The following is a 15,052-nucleotide window of genomic DNA, read 5'->3' on the forward strand; positions in this document are numbered from 1 at the left end:
TCCACTCTAGTAATATATTTTTCAGAAACTCATATGTATAGGATTTCATTTCCACCATATTGATATGCTCTACTTTTAAATGTAACCTGACAAAGAAGAAAGTATTGAAATACATGTCTGACATTTCAGAAATTATGCAGCAAGCACAGAGGGCATCAATATAAACAAACTTTATGCTTTCTCTGATAGACCTTTATTTTTAAAGTCTTTTTTTTTTCAGCTAGTATAGATAGACTAGCTAAGAAAATTACAAATATTTCCTTTTTCCCCTAAAATATGCATCTTTTTCTTTTTTTTTCATTAATAATTTGGTACAGATTGATCACTGTAATTTAATATTTATTGATTGCTCATGATGAAGTAAAGAAATGCTATGAAAAAAGATATAAAGATCATTCACTTTTAAAAAGCATCAACCATTCTGTAGACAAACTGAATGCTCTGGTGTTGAAATCTGAGGTCCACAAATAAGAAACCAGTCATTTTCTTAGAACCATGGGGTCCCACTGGGTCTCAGTAAATCAGGCTGTGGTTAGTTGAAAGTGCTGTTCACATAATAAATTAAGCACCTCATTTCCTTCATCGAGAAAATCTACATACCACCACTATACAGATTTGTTTTAATAAAAGCAATAAAGCAAGCCCAAAGGTTATAGCTGTTATGACATAATCACACCTCTGAGATTTAACAACACTCAGTTGAACATCATGTCTTAAAAAGTCTTTGCAAGTTCCCTTCCAAAAAAGCTAACTCTACTCATACCCTCTGGTCCAATTAATGCCAAATAAATAATGAAATGAAAGTCTAATATATAAGTTAAAGAAATATCCCACTTAAAGCAAAATATAACCTTTTATTAATTCTAGCATGAAAAAAAGTGTGGTTGCCTTGATCTAGATTATTTAAAAAAACAAACCACCCATTGAATAATAAGACAGTTTACAATCTCATCTGAAAATTGAAGATGGGGTTTGAGCAGGGGTTCTTATTATTTTTTTATGTCATGAACCTTATGGCAGGCTGCTAAAGCCTATGGACTCCTTTTTTAAATGCATAAAAAACATATGATTAAAAAAGAAAAAAATTTGATTGACATAATTTTTAAAAGATCACATCACAGGGCAAGAACCTCTACATCAGAAAAACCTAAAATTCACATAGACAAAATGTTTCTGAATGGATTGACAAATTAAATCTTATGGATAGTAAGTAATCAAACAGAATTAGATAGAAAAAATACCTTTCCTATAAGGAATTCCTTCTCTAAATCTCCAGGAATGCAAAGATATATATAAAATCCATGGTTAACCATATGGAATAAAGAATACTATGTACTACAGAGAAGGACAAAAAAGGAGCTGCTCTCACAGTCATCCAAACTGGAAAACAAGGTTCCATTTTTATGTCCAGGGAGTTTCTAAAGACACCTGAGGAAATTTTTACATGGAAGGTAAGACCAGAAAAAATGGGCTTTTAAAAACAAATTTCAAAAAGTTGTGAGAAATCTGAATTGGAGGAGTGAATGAGTCAAAACATTGTGACCCTCTCTCCGTGATAGTTGGTATGTTCTCCAAACTTTGTATATTCTTATGAGGAAAAAAATTTTGAGCATGCACCCTTAATGTATGAACCCACCTATTTATAAATTATGTACATTTACTTCTGTGTTAATAATTATGAACATTATAAAACTTACAAAGAAATAAAAAATTTTAAAAGGATGAAATAAAGGTGAAATAATACTTGAGCCAAGAGTGACTAGGAGACCACTGGAATTTACTGAATAGGGAAGTGAACTGGTCAGCTGTCTACTTTAGGAAAATCACGTTAGAATTGGGTAAAGATAAAGATTCCTGAGGCAGGAAGACCAACTAATATTACCCTAGCATAGATGATGAAGATCTGAACTAATTAGAGAAAAGGGAACAATTCAGGGAGATACAGAGGTAAAAATAACAAGATTTGGCAACTGATTCATATGTAGGTATGGACTGAGGGAATGTGAAGAATGAAAGATTATATAAAGTTTGTGAAATTCTGAGTCAATTGGAGGATGGTGCTCCTAGTAGGAATAAAGAATCTTGGAAGATATGTAGGTTTGTTGAAAAATACAACATAATAGACATCTGATACAAATCTCACCCATACCTGCTCACCCTATTTAACTCACCAAATGAAAATGAGAAAAGCCAGGACTCTCACTCATTCATTACTCTCCCCAAGCAGAAAGCTGGACCTTAAAAGAAAACTTGCTTTGGTCATAAGGTGATCTGAGAGGGAGAGAGAGTGGAGAGAGAATTTTCCTACAGCTGTTATGGGTAGAGGTTCATTTAGATTATAAATAACTTGAGAGGTTAACACCCAACTTTAAGAAGGAAGAGCTGGTAGCTTATACAGCAAAAGAAGAAGCTTTTCAGTATTGGGGTTTAGGGGATGTGTGGTTGTGCAGGAGACAAAACCTAGGATCAACCATCAAGGCAACAGTGTTGCTTTAGAAAGAAAAATAACAAGTACCAATCAATGAAGAAAGGCTAAACTGCAAAAGGGACCATAGCTGAGAAAGATTAGAAACAAACATCAGATTTAGAACAACAGATTGGAGGAGAATTGTAATAACACAAAGAGGATCCAAGGGACACAGTTACAGAGCAGCAAATAGAGAAATGCCAACAAAAGAGCCATGCACAAGTAGTCTTGACAGAGCATATAGTTAGAGAAGAACTAATCCCAGCTATGCTTTTGGGTGGGAGTCCAACCTAAAGCATTAAGTACTCTAAGCCAGGAAAACTACATAGGACTCGGAGATATGGCTCATTGAAAAGTATCTCTTGGTTTTCGTTGGGTATCGATTTGAAAACCTTCTCTGTGTTCTTTGGGTAAGTCTAGAATCAGATGTGAATTTCAATCTGACTTCAGACATCTACTAGCTGTGTCCTTAAGTCATTTAATCCTTAAATCATTTAATCTCTGTTTTCATCAGTTTCCCCAAATAAAAATGAACATCTATCTAGTGTTATTGTGAGGATCAAATGAAATATCATGTGTAAAATGTCTAACACAATGGCTAGCCCATAAAAAAGATTATATAAATACTATTTCTTTCCCCTTTTATTTATTATGTTTGTGAACCTGAGAAAATTTAAGGAAAAATGATGGCTCACCTTCAAATGACAAATATTTTAATTCCCAGGAATTGAAAAGTGGGAAAAGTATCACTATATATGCAACTTCATATCAACAGAGAGACCCTGACATAACAATCACATTAATCTCTAAATAAGTTTTTGTGTCACTGTTCTTTCTTGGTTCTTTTCTTACATGTCTGACAAATCTTCTGTCTCCATCTTCTATACTATCTCAGCTGGTCAGGATGTATGGGTTCAAATGATCATCTCTGAGACTATATATCTAACCCTCCCCCCAAGTTCCACCAATATTCTATTAGAAATAACAAACTATATATCCTAGAGATCTTAAACATGTCTCAGACCAAACTCCCCTTAAGTTTCTCAACATGCAGTTGAAGGCCAAATACAGACTACAATACTCCTAAGAGCAACCTGAAGTGGATTAAAAAATGTGAAAAAAATGTGGTTCTTATCCGATTTTTACATGTTGATATAATGATAACACACACACACACACGCACACAAACAAACAAGCAGGTATAGTTTTCTAAGTTTTCTAAAGCAGCTTATAGCAAACTTCATGTGTGGTTTAGGGGCTACCATTTCTGTTTCAGTTTAGCTTCACTATTGGAAACAAGACACCCATTAGATGAAGAAATAAATGAAGAGAAACTTTCACACCAGCAGAGCTGGAATTTCAAGTGGGGAACAGACAAGATTAGCAAGCTACTTCTGATCATGTTTGATCTATGTCTGCCATTTCTCTCTACTCCAATTTTTTATTTCAAACATTCCAACCAACTAAATAGAACCTACCAAAATTCAAATTACTGTGCAAAAGATCAAAGAATGTTGAGATGACAGGAATTGACAGTCAGCAAATGACTTCTCCTTCTACACTGTTTTAAACCATTCTTTCTACTTGTTCATTCATAAGAAAGAGATTGTCATAAGACATAATTTTAATAAACTCAATGTTTATCAAGTATAAAGTTCAGAGCAAGTGATACAAAGGTAAAAAGTAGCAAAAACACTGGATCTCAAGGACCATAAAATTTAGTAAAAACAAGGAAATAAAATACATGTAAAAGCAATTATAATAATATGGAAAGAATTCTCTGCAAAGCAATAATTGAATAAGGTGGGATGAGGACTATAAAGAATCAAATATCATTTTTAGTTCTGATTTATATAAAGGGTCTCTCTGGAGAACTTTCATGTTCTTACAATGTTTAAGGCTTTAGCCTTCACAGATCAGACATTTCTGAACTATCTATCTTAAAATCACGTAACAGGCTTGGCAACATAAAAAGTATGAAAACAGAAAGCTTTATAAAGACACATGAATGAGAACTGACAAGTCACAGTCTAATCCCAATAAACCCCTTTTCCAAATCCCCTGCTTTGGATACAGGGGACAAGAAAGATACCAGAAGACATGGAAGCAGAAATCTGGCCTAATATACCTATTCATCCAGGTGCAATAACAAAATTCCAGTGTAATTTCAATATTTGTTTGCTTTCTTACATGAGGAACAGTGATCTTAGAAAAGCCACAGCTTGAATGTTTATCTGGTTGCAATTCCAAGGGTATAAACAACAATATACTCTATAATACTCCCTAATTCCCATGTCCCTTCAGTGCAATCCTGAGCAACAGAGTACCCAATTAAGCTACTGAAAACACTATTCTAAAAACATATTGTAGCCAACTTGATATAATCTGATCTTGCTGTGTTATGAGAGTAGTAAGACAAATCTGATATGGCTAAATAATATCCAAGCCTAGTACTAACAAAGATTTTAAGAAGGAAGTGTCAGTTTTTGGAAGGAAATGGTGATTAGTGCTTGATTTACTTCACATCTTACATTACAAAAATGTAATCTACTATCATGCCATTTTTAAAAATTCACTTAATTTTATTCACTTAAGATTGTAGTTATGAATATTTTTGAGTTTTGGCTTAAGATGATTAACTCTTAAATAACATACACATGAGAGTAGACAATAGAGAGCCAAGAGAAAAAGGAAAAAAAAATTCAAATATAAGAATATATAAGGATCAAGTGCTTACAGGTAGATTAAAAAAAAAAAAACAATATGAGGTTGGATAACACATTACTCTTTCTACCCTAAGTTTTACCTAAAGTTCCCTAGATTTAGTTTGACTGATGATCCTCTTCAGATCAGGATACCCATACACTATTTCAATCAGTTCCTTCGTGGTGACACTATTTATTGACCACCTTCAAAATCACTTGAGATCTTCCTATTTGGGCATAGTGGACATAGCTTTTTTTACCCATTCTACAATTCTAGGCTTATTCTGAATCAATTCATTCTATAATTGCATGATAAAATTTTGTTAGCCCATTCCAAGCAAATTTCAGTATTTTAAAGCATCATGACTATGTTGCTGGGAATAATCTCTCTGAAGGCATAAAGCACAAGTCTTCTATACCTTAGTTGTCTTTATGAGTTCCTGTGAGAGGAAAATTCATCACTCTGTGGCCAGTTAGGTGATGGATTTTTATGAACTCTTAGTAAACAGTATTCCTAGAACACTGATTAATACATTCAATATAAATGACTAATATATACCAGTCCATTCATCTTGGGATATAATTTCATATTTTTAATGATTTTATTTTGATGAAGTGAGTCCATAAATATTCTGGGTAGATACTTGGAGAATGACCTTCATATTTAAATATCATATTCTTTTGCTTAAAATGTATAATGACAAATCAAGGAAATGTCTCTTTTTCAAAAAGCTGATTTTTTCTTTTTTATTGTAAGTATTTGTAATAATGGAAAAGTGAGTCTTACAAATTTTCAATAGAAAAAATGTCTTTAAATTGAAAATTTGTAAGAATCACTTTTACATTATTATAAATACAATAAAAATGTCTTTAAAAAAGGATGCTAAGATAATTGTACAAATATTTATGCATATATTGGATTTAACACCTATTTTTACCATGTTTAACATATATTGGATTACATGCCATCTAAGGGAGGGAATAAGGAAGGGGGGAAAATTGGAACAAAAGGTTTTTCAAGGGTCAATGTTGAAAAATTATCCTTGCATATGTTTTGAAAACAAAACACTTTTTAAAAAAATGATGCTAAAGAACTTGTTGTGGTATAAAAGAATTAAAAATAAACTAAATACCCATGGATTAGGGCTTAGATATAGAAGAGTAATGGAATATTAACATACTATAGGGAAAAACAAATATGAATGTAGAAAAAGTATGGGAAGAATCATATGAAGTGATGTAAAATGAAATAAGCAGAGCCAAGAAAACAATAAACATTGATTATAATAATGTTAAACTCTCTCCTTTCTAATATATCCTGATACATCTGCTAAAATGATTTTTCCTTAAGCTCGTGTCAATGTCTGTATCACTCCTCTATCTAATAAACTCCAGTAACTAGGTACCTAGGATAAAATACATAAATTCCTCTGCTTCAAGCCTTTTACATACTATCTCCCAGACTGCCCTTTTACTCTTGTTATACTGTATTGTCCTCAGTCTAGGTAAACTCATTGTACTGCTTCCTGCATATCATTTGCATCTTTTCTTTCTGTGCCTTTGCAATGGCTTTCCCCACTCCCTATAACATATACCTTACTTATCTCTGAGTCTGAAAGAATTCATAGCATCCTTCATCACTGAACTCTAATCTTTTACATGATATCTATCCTGTTTCTTCCAGAATTTATTCCCCCCCCAAAATTTATATATTCCTATTTATGTTGTGTATACCTATGTGAATATAAGTTGTTAATTTATAAGTTCCTCAAGGAGAGGTACTATTTTACATCTAACTTTGTATGTTTCTTTGTACACAATATTTAATAAACAATAAACCATTATTACTATTCTCTATATAACAATTTAAAATTTTAAAAGTACTTTATATGAGTTGTCAAATTTTAATTTGAAGTATCCTTGTGAAGCAGTTTCCATTACTCTCCTTTTATTTGGATAAAGAAAAGAAATTCAAAGTTTAGTCACTTGCCCTTGGATCAGCTACTGAATAAAAAATATATGTAAAACCATCAGATTGTAAAACAAAATCTGCTCATTAAACTATTTTAACAAATAATAACCAGGCAAAAAGGTTCATATTCCAACAACTTTACTGGTAAATATTAAGGAACTTAGAAATTATTAGAAATATTTCAGAACTTTTGTAGGAACAAAGTTCTTTGAATGACTCATGAAGCTGTGGGACTATGCTAATAATGGGCATTTAAGTAGTGCTTTAAGATTTGTAAAGCACTTTAAAAATCATTTCATTTGATTCTCACAATAATCCTTGAAAGTTAGTGCCATTATCATCTTCATTTTCAAGTTGGTGACTAGATGCTACAAGTAGATACAGTATTAGGCAGACTTGAATTCAAGTCTAGTTGTGTGACTCTGGGCAGGTTACAATCCATTCTGCCTCAGTTTCCTCATCTATAAAATGACCTGGAGAAAGAAATAAAATTACTATGGTATCTTTGAGAAGAAAACTCCAAATGGGATCACAAAGAGTTGAACATGACTGAAATGGATGAACAAACAACTTCTTGACTCACCCCCATCTTGATGCCAAATTCAGGACAGGCACATGGGTAAGTGCTTCTAGATGCTCAAATCCTTTCCTCTATTTCATATTCTCTTCAATGTTGGATTATTTTTTCCCTTCTTCATCTCTAACTTTGAATTTGTTTACCAGCACTAGATTATAAGTAATACCCGTACTTTATTATTATATATAAAAGCAAGGGAAACTCCACAGAAGAAAAACAATCACTCACAAGATTTGGGATTTATTTCATGTTTGGAATATGGCAACTTTTATATAAGAAAAACTAGGCTTCTGAGATTTCAAATACAAAAATGTTAATTACAATTTTAAAAATTGAATGGAAGGAACAAAAAAAAGTATTTTGTAAGAATGGTTGAGAGATAATAGCACTGTTATTTTTGAGAGATTTTATTGAACTAAACTGTTCACCATTCATATCAGAACTATAATACCACATTGATGGTATTTTTTTTTTCAAATGTCAACTTTCAAAACTGGAAAAAAAAAAAAAAAAAAAAAAAAAACAAGTCAAGTCCCATCAGAGATTCCAAAGCCAACCATAAAAGAAACTAAAAAAAAAAAAAAAGATGTTCACTGATTAGTGATAGAGGTGGTTGTGTAAATGGAACTCAAGGTTTGAAGAAATGGAAGAAACAAAAATTCTATTAAAGTAGAAATAACATTTAAAAAGATACAGAGGAAAAAAATGACCAGATTTGATTTTTAAAAAAACTGCCTCCAAACTCCCACATTAAATATACCATAAAAGCTATCTAATTTTATATCAGGTATTTGCCAAAGGAAGGAATGAATTACTTATTTGTAGAAAGTTTAAAAAAGACAATAAATAAACAGCTGTAATACTAATTTAAAATGGCTCATTTATATGCCATTGTATGGCTTATATACAATGTAAGCATTCCACACTAGAAGAAAACTGAAATTCACAGATTTTAATTGATGTGTTCAGAGCCAACAAGTAATAATTGTGAGCCTTCACAACTATACCATAACTATATCAATATTATTACCAATCATATGTATCTCAAAATCAAACATGTCACTATAGTGCCAGAATTTAGTCAAAAAACAATCTAAAGACAGGCTTATTTTAAATGTTAAAGGTAACTAACCAGATGCCAAGCACATTAAATAACTATTATTACAACAATTTTATTCTCTATAATACCACAAATGCTTGATGCACCCGACCCATCACTGTAAATAAAGGTAAATAACTGACTAATCCAAAAATTGTTTTTCCCTTAGTTCTCCTAGAAATGACTACAATAATATCTGCATTTTATTCTTTTTATTTTGATTGTTGAATTTTGCCTTAAAAGAAACTTCTTAAAATTCAAGCAAGCTCACCAACAAAATGCATTTTTCAAAAAGGGTTCAGCAGAACCACCTAATAGAATGATTAGGATTGATGGCACAATCAGTATTCTTTTAAGATACTGACCTACTGGACTACATTGTAAAATATACATAACTTCTATGAAAATAAACTTCTGTAGAAAATGGTAATTCTAAAATTAAAAACAGCTTTAAAGGACAAATTTAGCTTGGAAAAAAAACTCATGGTTCAGAAAATGAGATTTTGAAAACACATTATGCAGTTATGTAATTCATGAAATCATTACAATTGATTTCAAAGAACCATCTTACTCATCTTAAATAGCATTACCAAAAGAGTCCTTAAACTTTTGGTAATTTAAATACCATGACTTTGTGCTGATGCAACAAAAATGGAAAGTGAACTTGAATAGGAACTAAAATTGATTATCTAGTTTCATTATCCAAGGTCAGCAATGTGTGCAACATTAACAGAACAAAGACAAAATGGAAATTAGATCTTTTAGCGTTAATAATTCAGTATTATAGGTAAGGAATTGAAAAATAAAAAAATTTTCAAGTCATGTCTACTTTATAGCAGCTTTATCACAGAGTAAAATTACAACTCAACAGCATTTTCAACAACAAGAAAATAATAATTATCTAAATGAATAAAAGATCCTAATTTTTAAGAAGAAAAAATTAAAAGTTCAGTTTATGTTGCAGTCATCAAAATTATAGGCTTTTGCTTCTTTGAAATAAACTATCTTAATTTCACTTTCATAAATAAAAGAAAATATTTTTGAATTTATAGAGAATTTGGACTTTTACACATATATTTCATAGTAACAAATAAGAATTTGCTAATCATTCTATGTGTATTAAGTTAGAAAAAAATCAAAAGGCAGACAAAGTCTCAAATATTTTGGCCTGCTCATTTTGTGAATAATAATACAAGACAGTACTTGGCATAAAAATTGGTATACCTGTAAGATTCAAGGGGAAGAATACTGATTCTGCACTCAAAGATCCTGGTTTTAAACATGCTACCGTCCCTTACTATTTAGGGACCTAGGAAAAAAATCGCTTCAACTTGTTTCTCTAAGTCTCAGTTTAATCATCTGTAAAATAAAGTTGGACATATAGTCTTTGGTTTCTTAAAAATCCTAATTATTTGTCCCATTTTACTTTTTAAAATTCAAAAAGTAAAATGGGACAAATAATTGGATTTTTAAAATTAAAAAATGATTGCTTCAGGATGAAACATGGGGTTTCCAAATAAGGTTCTTAGATGACTATCACAATAGGACAGTATCATCCCGTCCCAGTAATGATAAATCATGCAGAAAAAGAAAGAAGAGTTTGAATTCAATCAGTAAGCAACCATTTAGAAGTAATTTTCTTTACTATCTTTACTATCAAACATGTCATAACTCACACATATGACACATGAAACAGTTTAACATTATTGTCTTCACATGATTAAAAACTTTTTTTCTTTTCAAAGTACTGTTTCTATAGAAAAATAAATCTGCACATTTCAAATTCCACTAAATTCATCAGAGAAAATCATTCTGAGAAACAATTCAATAATTTATTTAAAAAAAAAATTAGGGGAAAAAGGTGTAGTTATAGCAAAGCCATTAGGAATCTCCAAAAGGAATCCTTAAAAATTCATTTTAATAAAATTTACTCTTGCACTTCTATTTTTACTAAATGTTTTTAAGAGGCTAGAATAAGGACTGAACCAAAGCTTTTCTCTTTGTCTTATCTTGCTCATCCTCAACACTCAAAGTTAGCAAATGGAGAAATGGCCAAAACAAATAGGAGGAATATCAAATTAACCTAACTCACCTATGGAATACTGATAACTTAAAAACAAGATTGGAGTTCTCAGCACAAAATAGTCATCTTCCCACAGGCCACTGTATAGCCAATAATGTATCATCTTATTCTTGTCTCAAAGTATTTTTTGGGAAGTCTCATCAAACCATGGTCTAGTAAAGAAGTCCTTTTAGGTCACCAGGGGATATAATATCTGATGATCTCTACCACCTCCCTCTCCATAAATACTGAGAACCATGTGTTTTTAAAATCAACACCTGCAATGTTATAGGAATTTTATGCCTTTTGAATTTTAGCTATTGTTAAACCAAAAATTATTTCATATGGTACTGAAAGTAATTTTATGGTCTCTACTATTTCCTCTAAGTACTTAATATCCTTTCTTTCAAAGATTTCATCTCTTTTTCAGCACTGTTTATCCACAATTACTCATCTCATTAACAATTAATTATTGCCTAATTTGTGCTCAAAGAAATTACAAGCCAAGACTCATTATAATGAATTCTAGTCAAACCTTTTTATTATCCTGGAATTTCATCATGCCAAATATAAGTTGAAAGTCTCTTAGCTGAGACTTTGGATATGTTTTAGTAATAGACTTTTGTTGTAATGTTATTCATTGTCATGGGATTTTATCTTCTTATGGTAGAAAACCAAACCAGAAGGCAGGAAATCTGGGTTTTAATTTTTGGCTCTGCCACTGTTAGCCAAGCTTCAATATTCTCACATGTGAAACAAGGAGGTAGGGGAAGAGAGTTACTAAATGATAGCTAAAGAACTCCTAGATCTAAAATTTCAATTATATGACATATCATAAGCCTAAAATGAAATTCATAATTACTACAAAAATCTCCTATGAATTAGGTGATAAATACCATCTCAGTCTACATCTAAAGATGCCTTAAGTTCACTTCAAAGAGAAGAAAGATGTGAATGTAGGAGACAAGTTAAAGCTTATGATGATTGTCTGTCCATCAGGGTAAATTCACTTTGTAAATATAACAACAACAAGAACTATTTATACAGAACCTACTATGTGCTAAGCACCATGCTAAGTAGTTTAGCTCATTTGTACTAACTTGTGAATGTAACTACAAAACTGGAAAAATAAATGTTTTTCCACCACAAAGTCTAATGACAAAACAAATAACTATATCAATATCATTTATGTAAATCATTGAAACACAAGAAAAAGAGGCTAGTGTATTATGTTAACAATATCTTCCCAAAAGATCAATAATTCATGCTCGTTTATATAAGAGCTAACTTTCTCCTTTTCCCTACAACCACTATAATGATGTGAAAAGAAGGATCTGCATATCAAGTTACTAGTCTGATCTAATGTTTTTAATAGACTATAAATCTCACTGCAGTCAATTCTGTTTCAATCATAACCCTTGTAAAACAAAGAATAAAGGAGAGAAATCTTCCTATGACAACTTATAAATATTTATTAATTCCATAACAATCTTTGAAAATAGGAACTTTGTGACCCTTAATTTGCATATTTTCGGTGTGGTATAATTTGAAAGACTGATAGATTTCCTAAATTACTCTTATATTAAAAGCTCCATATTGCTTTACCTGATACATTCCAACTCCAATGTGCTTCGGCTCAATTTTCACTAGCTCAGCTAACGGATCTTGTACACGTCTTGCTATGGAAACTGAAAAAACAAAATTAGAAAACAAGTATGGTTTAATGTGAAAAGCAGTACCAGATAATTACTTACTAGTATTTAAAAGTGATGTAAGTATTTAATCGTTTCCTCCCATTCTCCCAAAAAGAATTCAATAATTTAGTTGGAGAATTCTAGATAAAGTCTTCTCTTTTTCTCACACAAAGAGAAAATATCAGACTTTAATGAAGATACAACTTAAAAATTAACTCTCAGATTAGCTAAATCATATATTGCCTAATATAGCTAAATAAGATTTTTGATTAAAATAATAAGAAAAAGTCTATAATGTATTCTTTTTCATCCTAAATGCACAAAACACATGCTTACATTAAAGAATAACAACACAAATTTATACAATGCTTTATGCACCACAATCCTGTGTGGGAGGAAAATGGTAATGATATCATTTATTTTCATTTTACCAGCTGCGGATAGGGACTGTACCTGTGATTTCATTGGTATAGACAAATCAGGAGAGGACATTCTGTCTACTAATGCAGGTTGGTAGATTTTCTTTAAGTTAGAGGCTGTGGAAATGGCCTAGAGCAAAGAGAAATGAAGTAACTTGCCTGGGGTCAAATAGCCAGTATGTGTCAGAAGTGGAATTTGAGACCAGCTTTCTGGCTATCATATCATGTTGTTTCTCCCTCATTTTATAATAATTATCTGAGGCCCAAAGAGCTGGAATGACATAAACAATGTTCAGCAAGTACACAATGCTTCTCACTCTAACATACAAGAAGTTGACTGCAACTTCGGAATCAAGTCACTTATTAAATAGTTACTATATGTCAGATATTTTCAAATCAGGGGATACAATAAAGGCAAAAGTATGATCTCAGCTCAATGAGTAACATATTAATAAATAAATCAAAATTTAAAACTAAGGATACAATGAATAATTAAGTACATAATAAGACACACACACACTCACAGGCAGACTGAGTACGGTAAAGGGAGATCACATTAAAGAAATCAGAATAAGGAGTACATTTTAATAATATACAAAGTACAAACACACACACACACACTCACAGAAACTGAGTGGATAGGAGAATCCAGTAAGACATGCAGAATGGAATTTGAGGAATTCAGGCTTGTCAAGTGCGTCTCAGGGCCATTTTAATAGGGGGCATTCATGTCAATGCTCTACTAAAACTTTCTAATCCCCCAATTCTTCCATCTTTTCCAATGAGGATATTCATAACCGGGATCTTATCATTAACTACAACCGGAATTCCCTATTGAGTTCATAATTTTTGATATTGCTCCATTTGATCAATAATCATCTATCACTCCCTTTCTTGCTATACACTGCATTTAATCTTTTTTAAACATTTTTTTAATAGTACATATGCATAGATAATCCCTTGTACTCCCTTCTGTTCCGAATTTTTCCCCTCCTTCCCTCCACCCCCTCCCCTAGATGTCAGGCATTCCCATACATATTAAATATGTTATAGTATATCCTAGATACAATATATATGTGCAGAACCAAATTTTGTTGTTGTTGTTGCAAAGGAAGAATTGTATTCGCAAGGTAAAAATAATCTGGGAAGAAAAACAATAACAACAAAAAAATGCTCACAGTTTACACTCATTTCCCAGTGTTCCTTTTCTGAGTGCAGCTGATTCTGTCCATCATTGACCAATTGGAATTTGATTAGCTCTTCTCTATGTTGAAGATATCCACTTCCATCAGAATACATCCTCGTACAGTATTGTTGTTGAAGTGTATAATGATCCCCTAGTTCTGCTTGTTTCACTCAGCATCAGTTCATGTAAGTTTCTCCAAGTCTCTTTGTATTCCTGCTGGTCATTTCTTACAAGACAATAATATTCCATAACATTCATATACCATAATTTACCCAACCATTCTCCAATTGATGGACATCCGTTCATTTTCCAGTTTCTGGCCACTACAAAAAGGGCTGCCACAAACATTTTGGCACATACAGGGCCCTTTCCTTTCTTTAGTCTTTCCTTGGGATATAAGCCCAGTAGTAGTACGGCTGGGTCAAAGGGTATGCACAGTTTGATAACTTTTTGGGCATAGTTCCAAATTGCTCTCCAGAATGGCCGGATTCTTTCACAACTCCACCAACAATGCATCAATATCCCAGTTTTCCCACAGCCCCTCCAACATTCATCGTTATTTGTTCCTGTCATCTTAGCCAATCTGACAGGTATGTAGTGGTATCTCAGAGTTATCTTAATTTGCATTTCTCTGATCAGTAGTGATTTGGAACACTCTTTCATATGAGTGGATATAATTTCAATATCATCATCTGAGAATTGTAAGTTCATATCCTTTGATCATTTATCAATTGGAGAATGGCTTGATTTCTTATAAATTAAAGTCAATTCTCTGTATATTTTGGAGATGAGGCCTTTATCAGAACCTTTAACTGTAAAAATGTTTTCCTAATTTGTTACTTACCTTCTAATCTTGTTTGCATTAGTTTTG

General features: G+C 31.9%; 1 protein-coding gene across 5 annotated transcripts in view; it reads right to left on the bottom strand.

Moving 5' to 3' along the window:
* The window catches only part of SRBD1 (S1 RNA binding domain 1), a 302,637-nt gene that overhangs the window by 103,214 nt on the left and 184,371 nt on the right, over nt 1–15,052 (bottom strand). For all 5 annotated transcript variants that reach the window (XM_074286722.1, XM_074286726.1, XM_074286723.1 and 2 more), the window contains one exon: nt 12,488–12,570. In XM_074286722.1, the coding sequence (XP_074142823.1) occupies nt 12,488–12,570 (83 nt within the window). The remainder of the gene's footprint in view (nt 1–12,487; nt 12,571–15,052) is intronic.

The sequence above is a fragment of the Sminthopsis crassicaudata genome, chromosome 2, assembly GCF_048593235.1.
Source record: "Sminthopsis crassicaudata isolate SCR6 chromosome 2, ASM4859323v1, whole genome shotgun sequence".
Taxonomy (NCBI): Eukaryota; Metazoa; Chordata; class Mammalia; order Dasyuromorphia; family Dasyuridae; genus Sminthopsis; species Sminthopsis crassicaudata.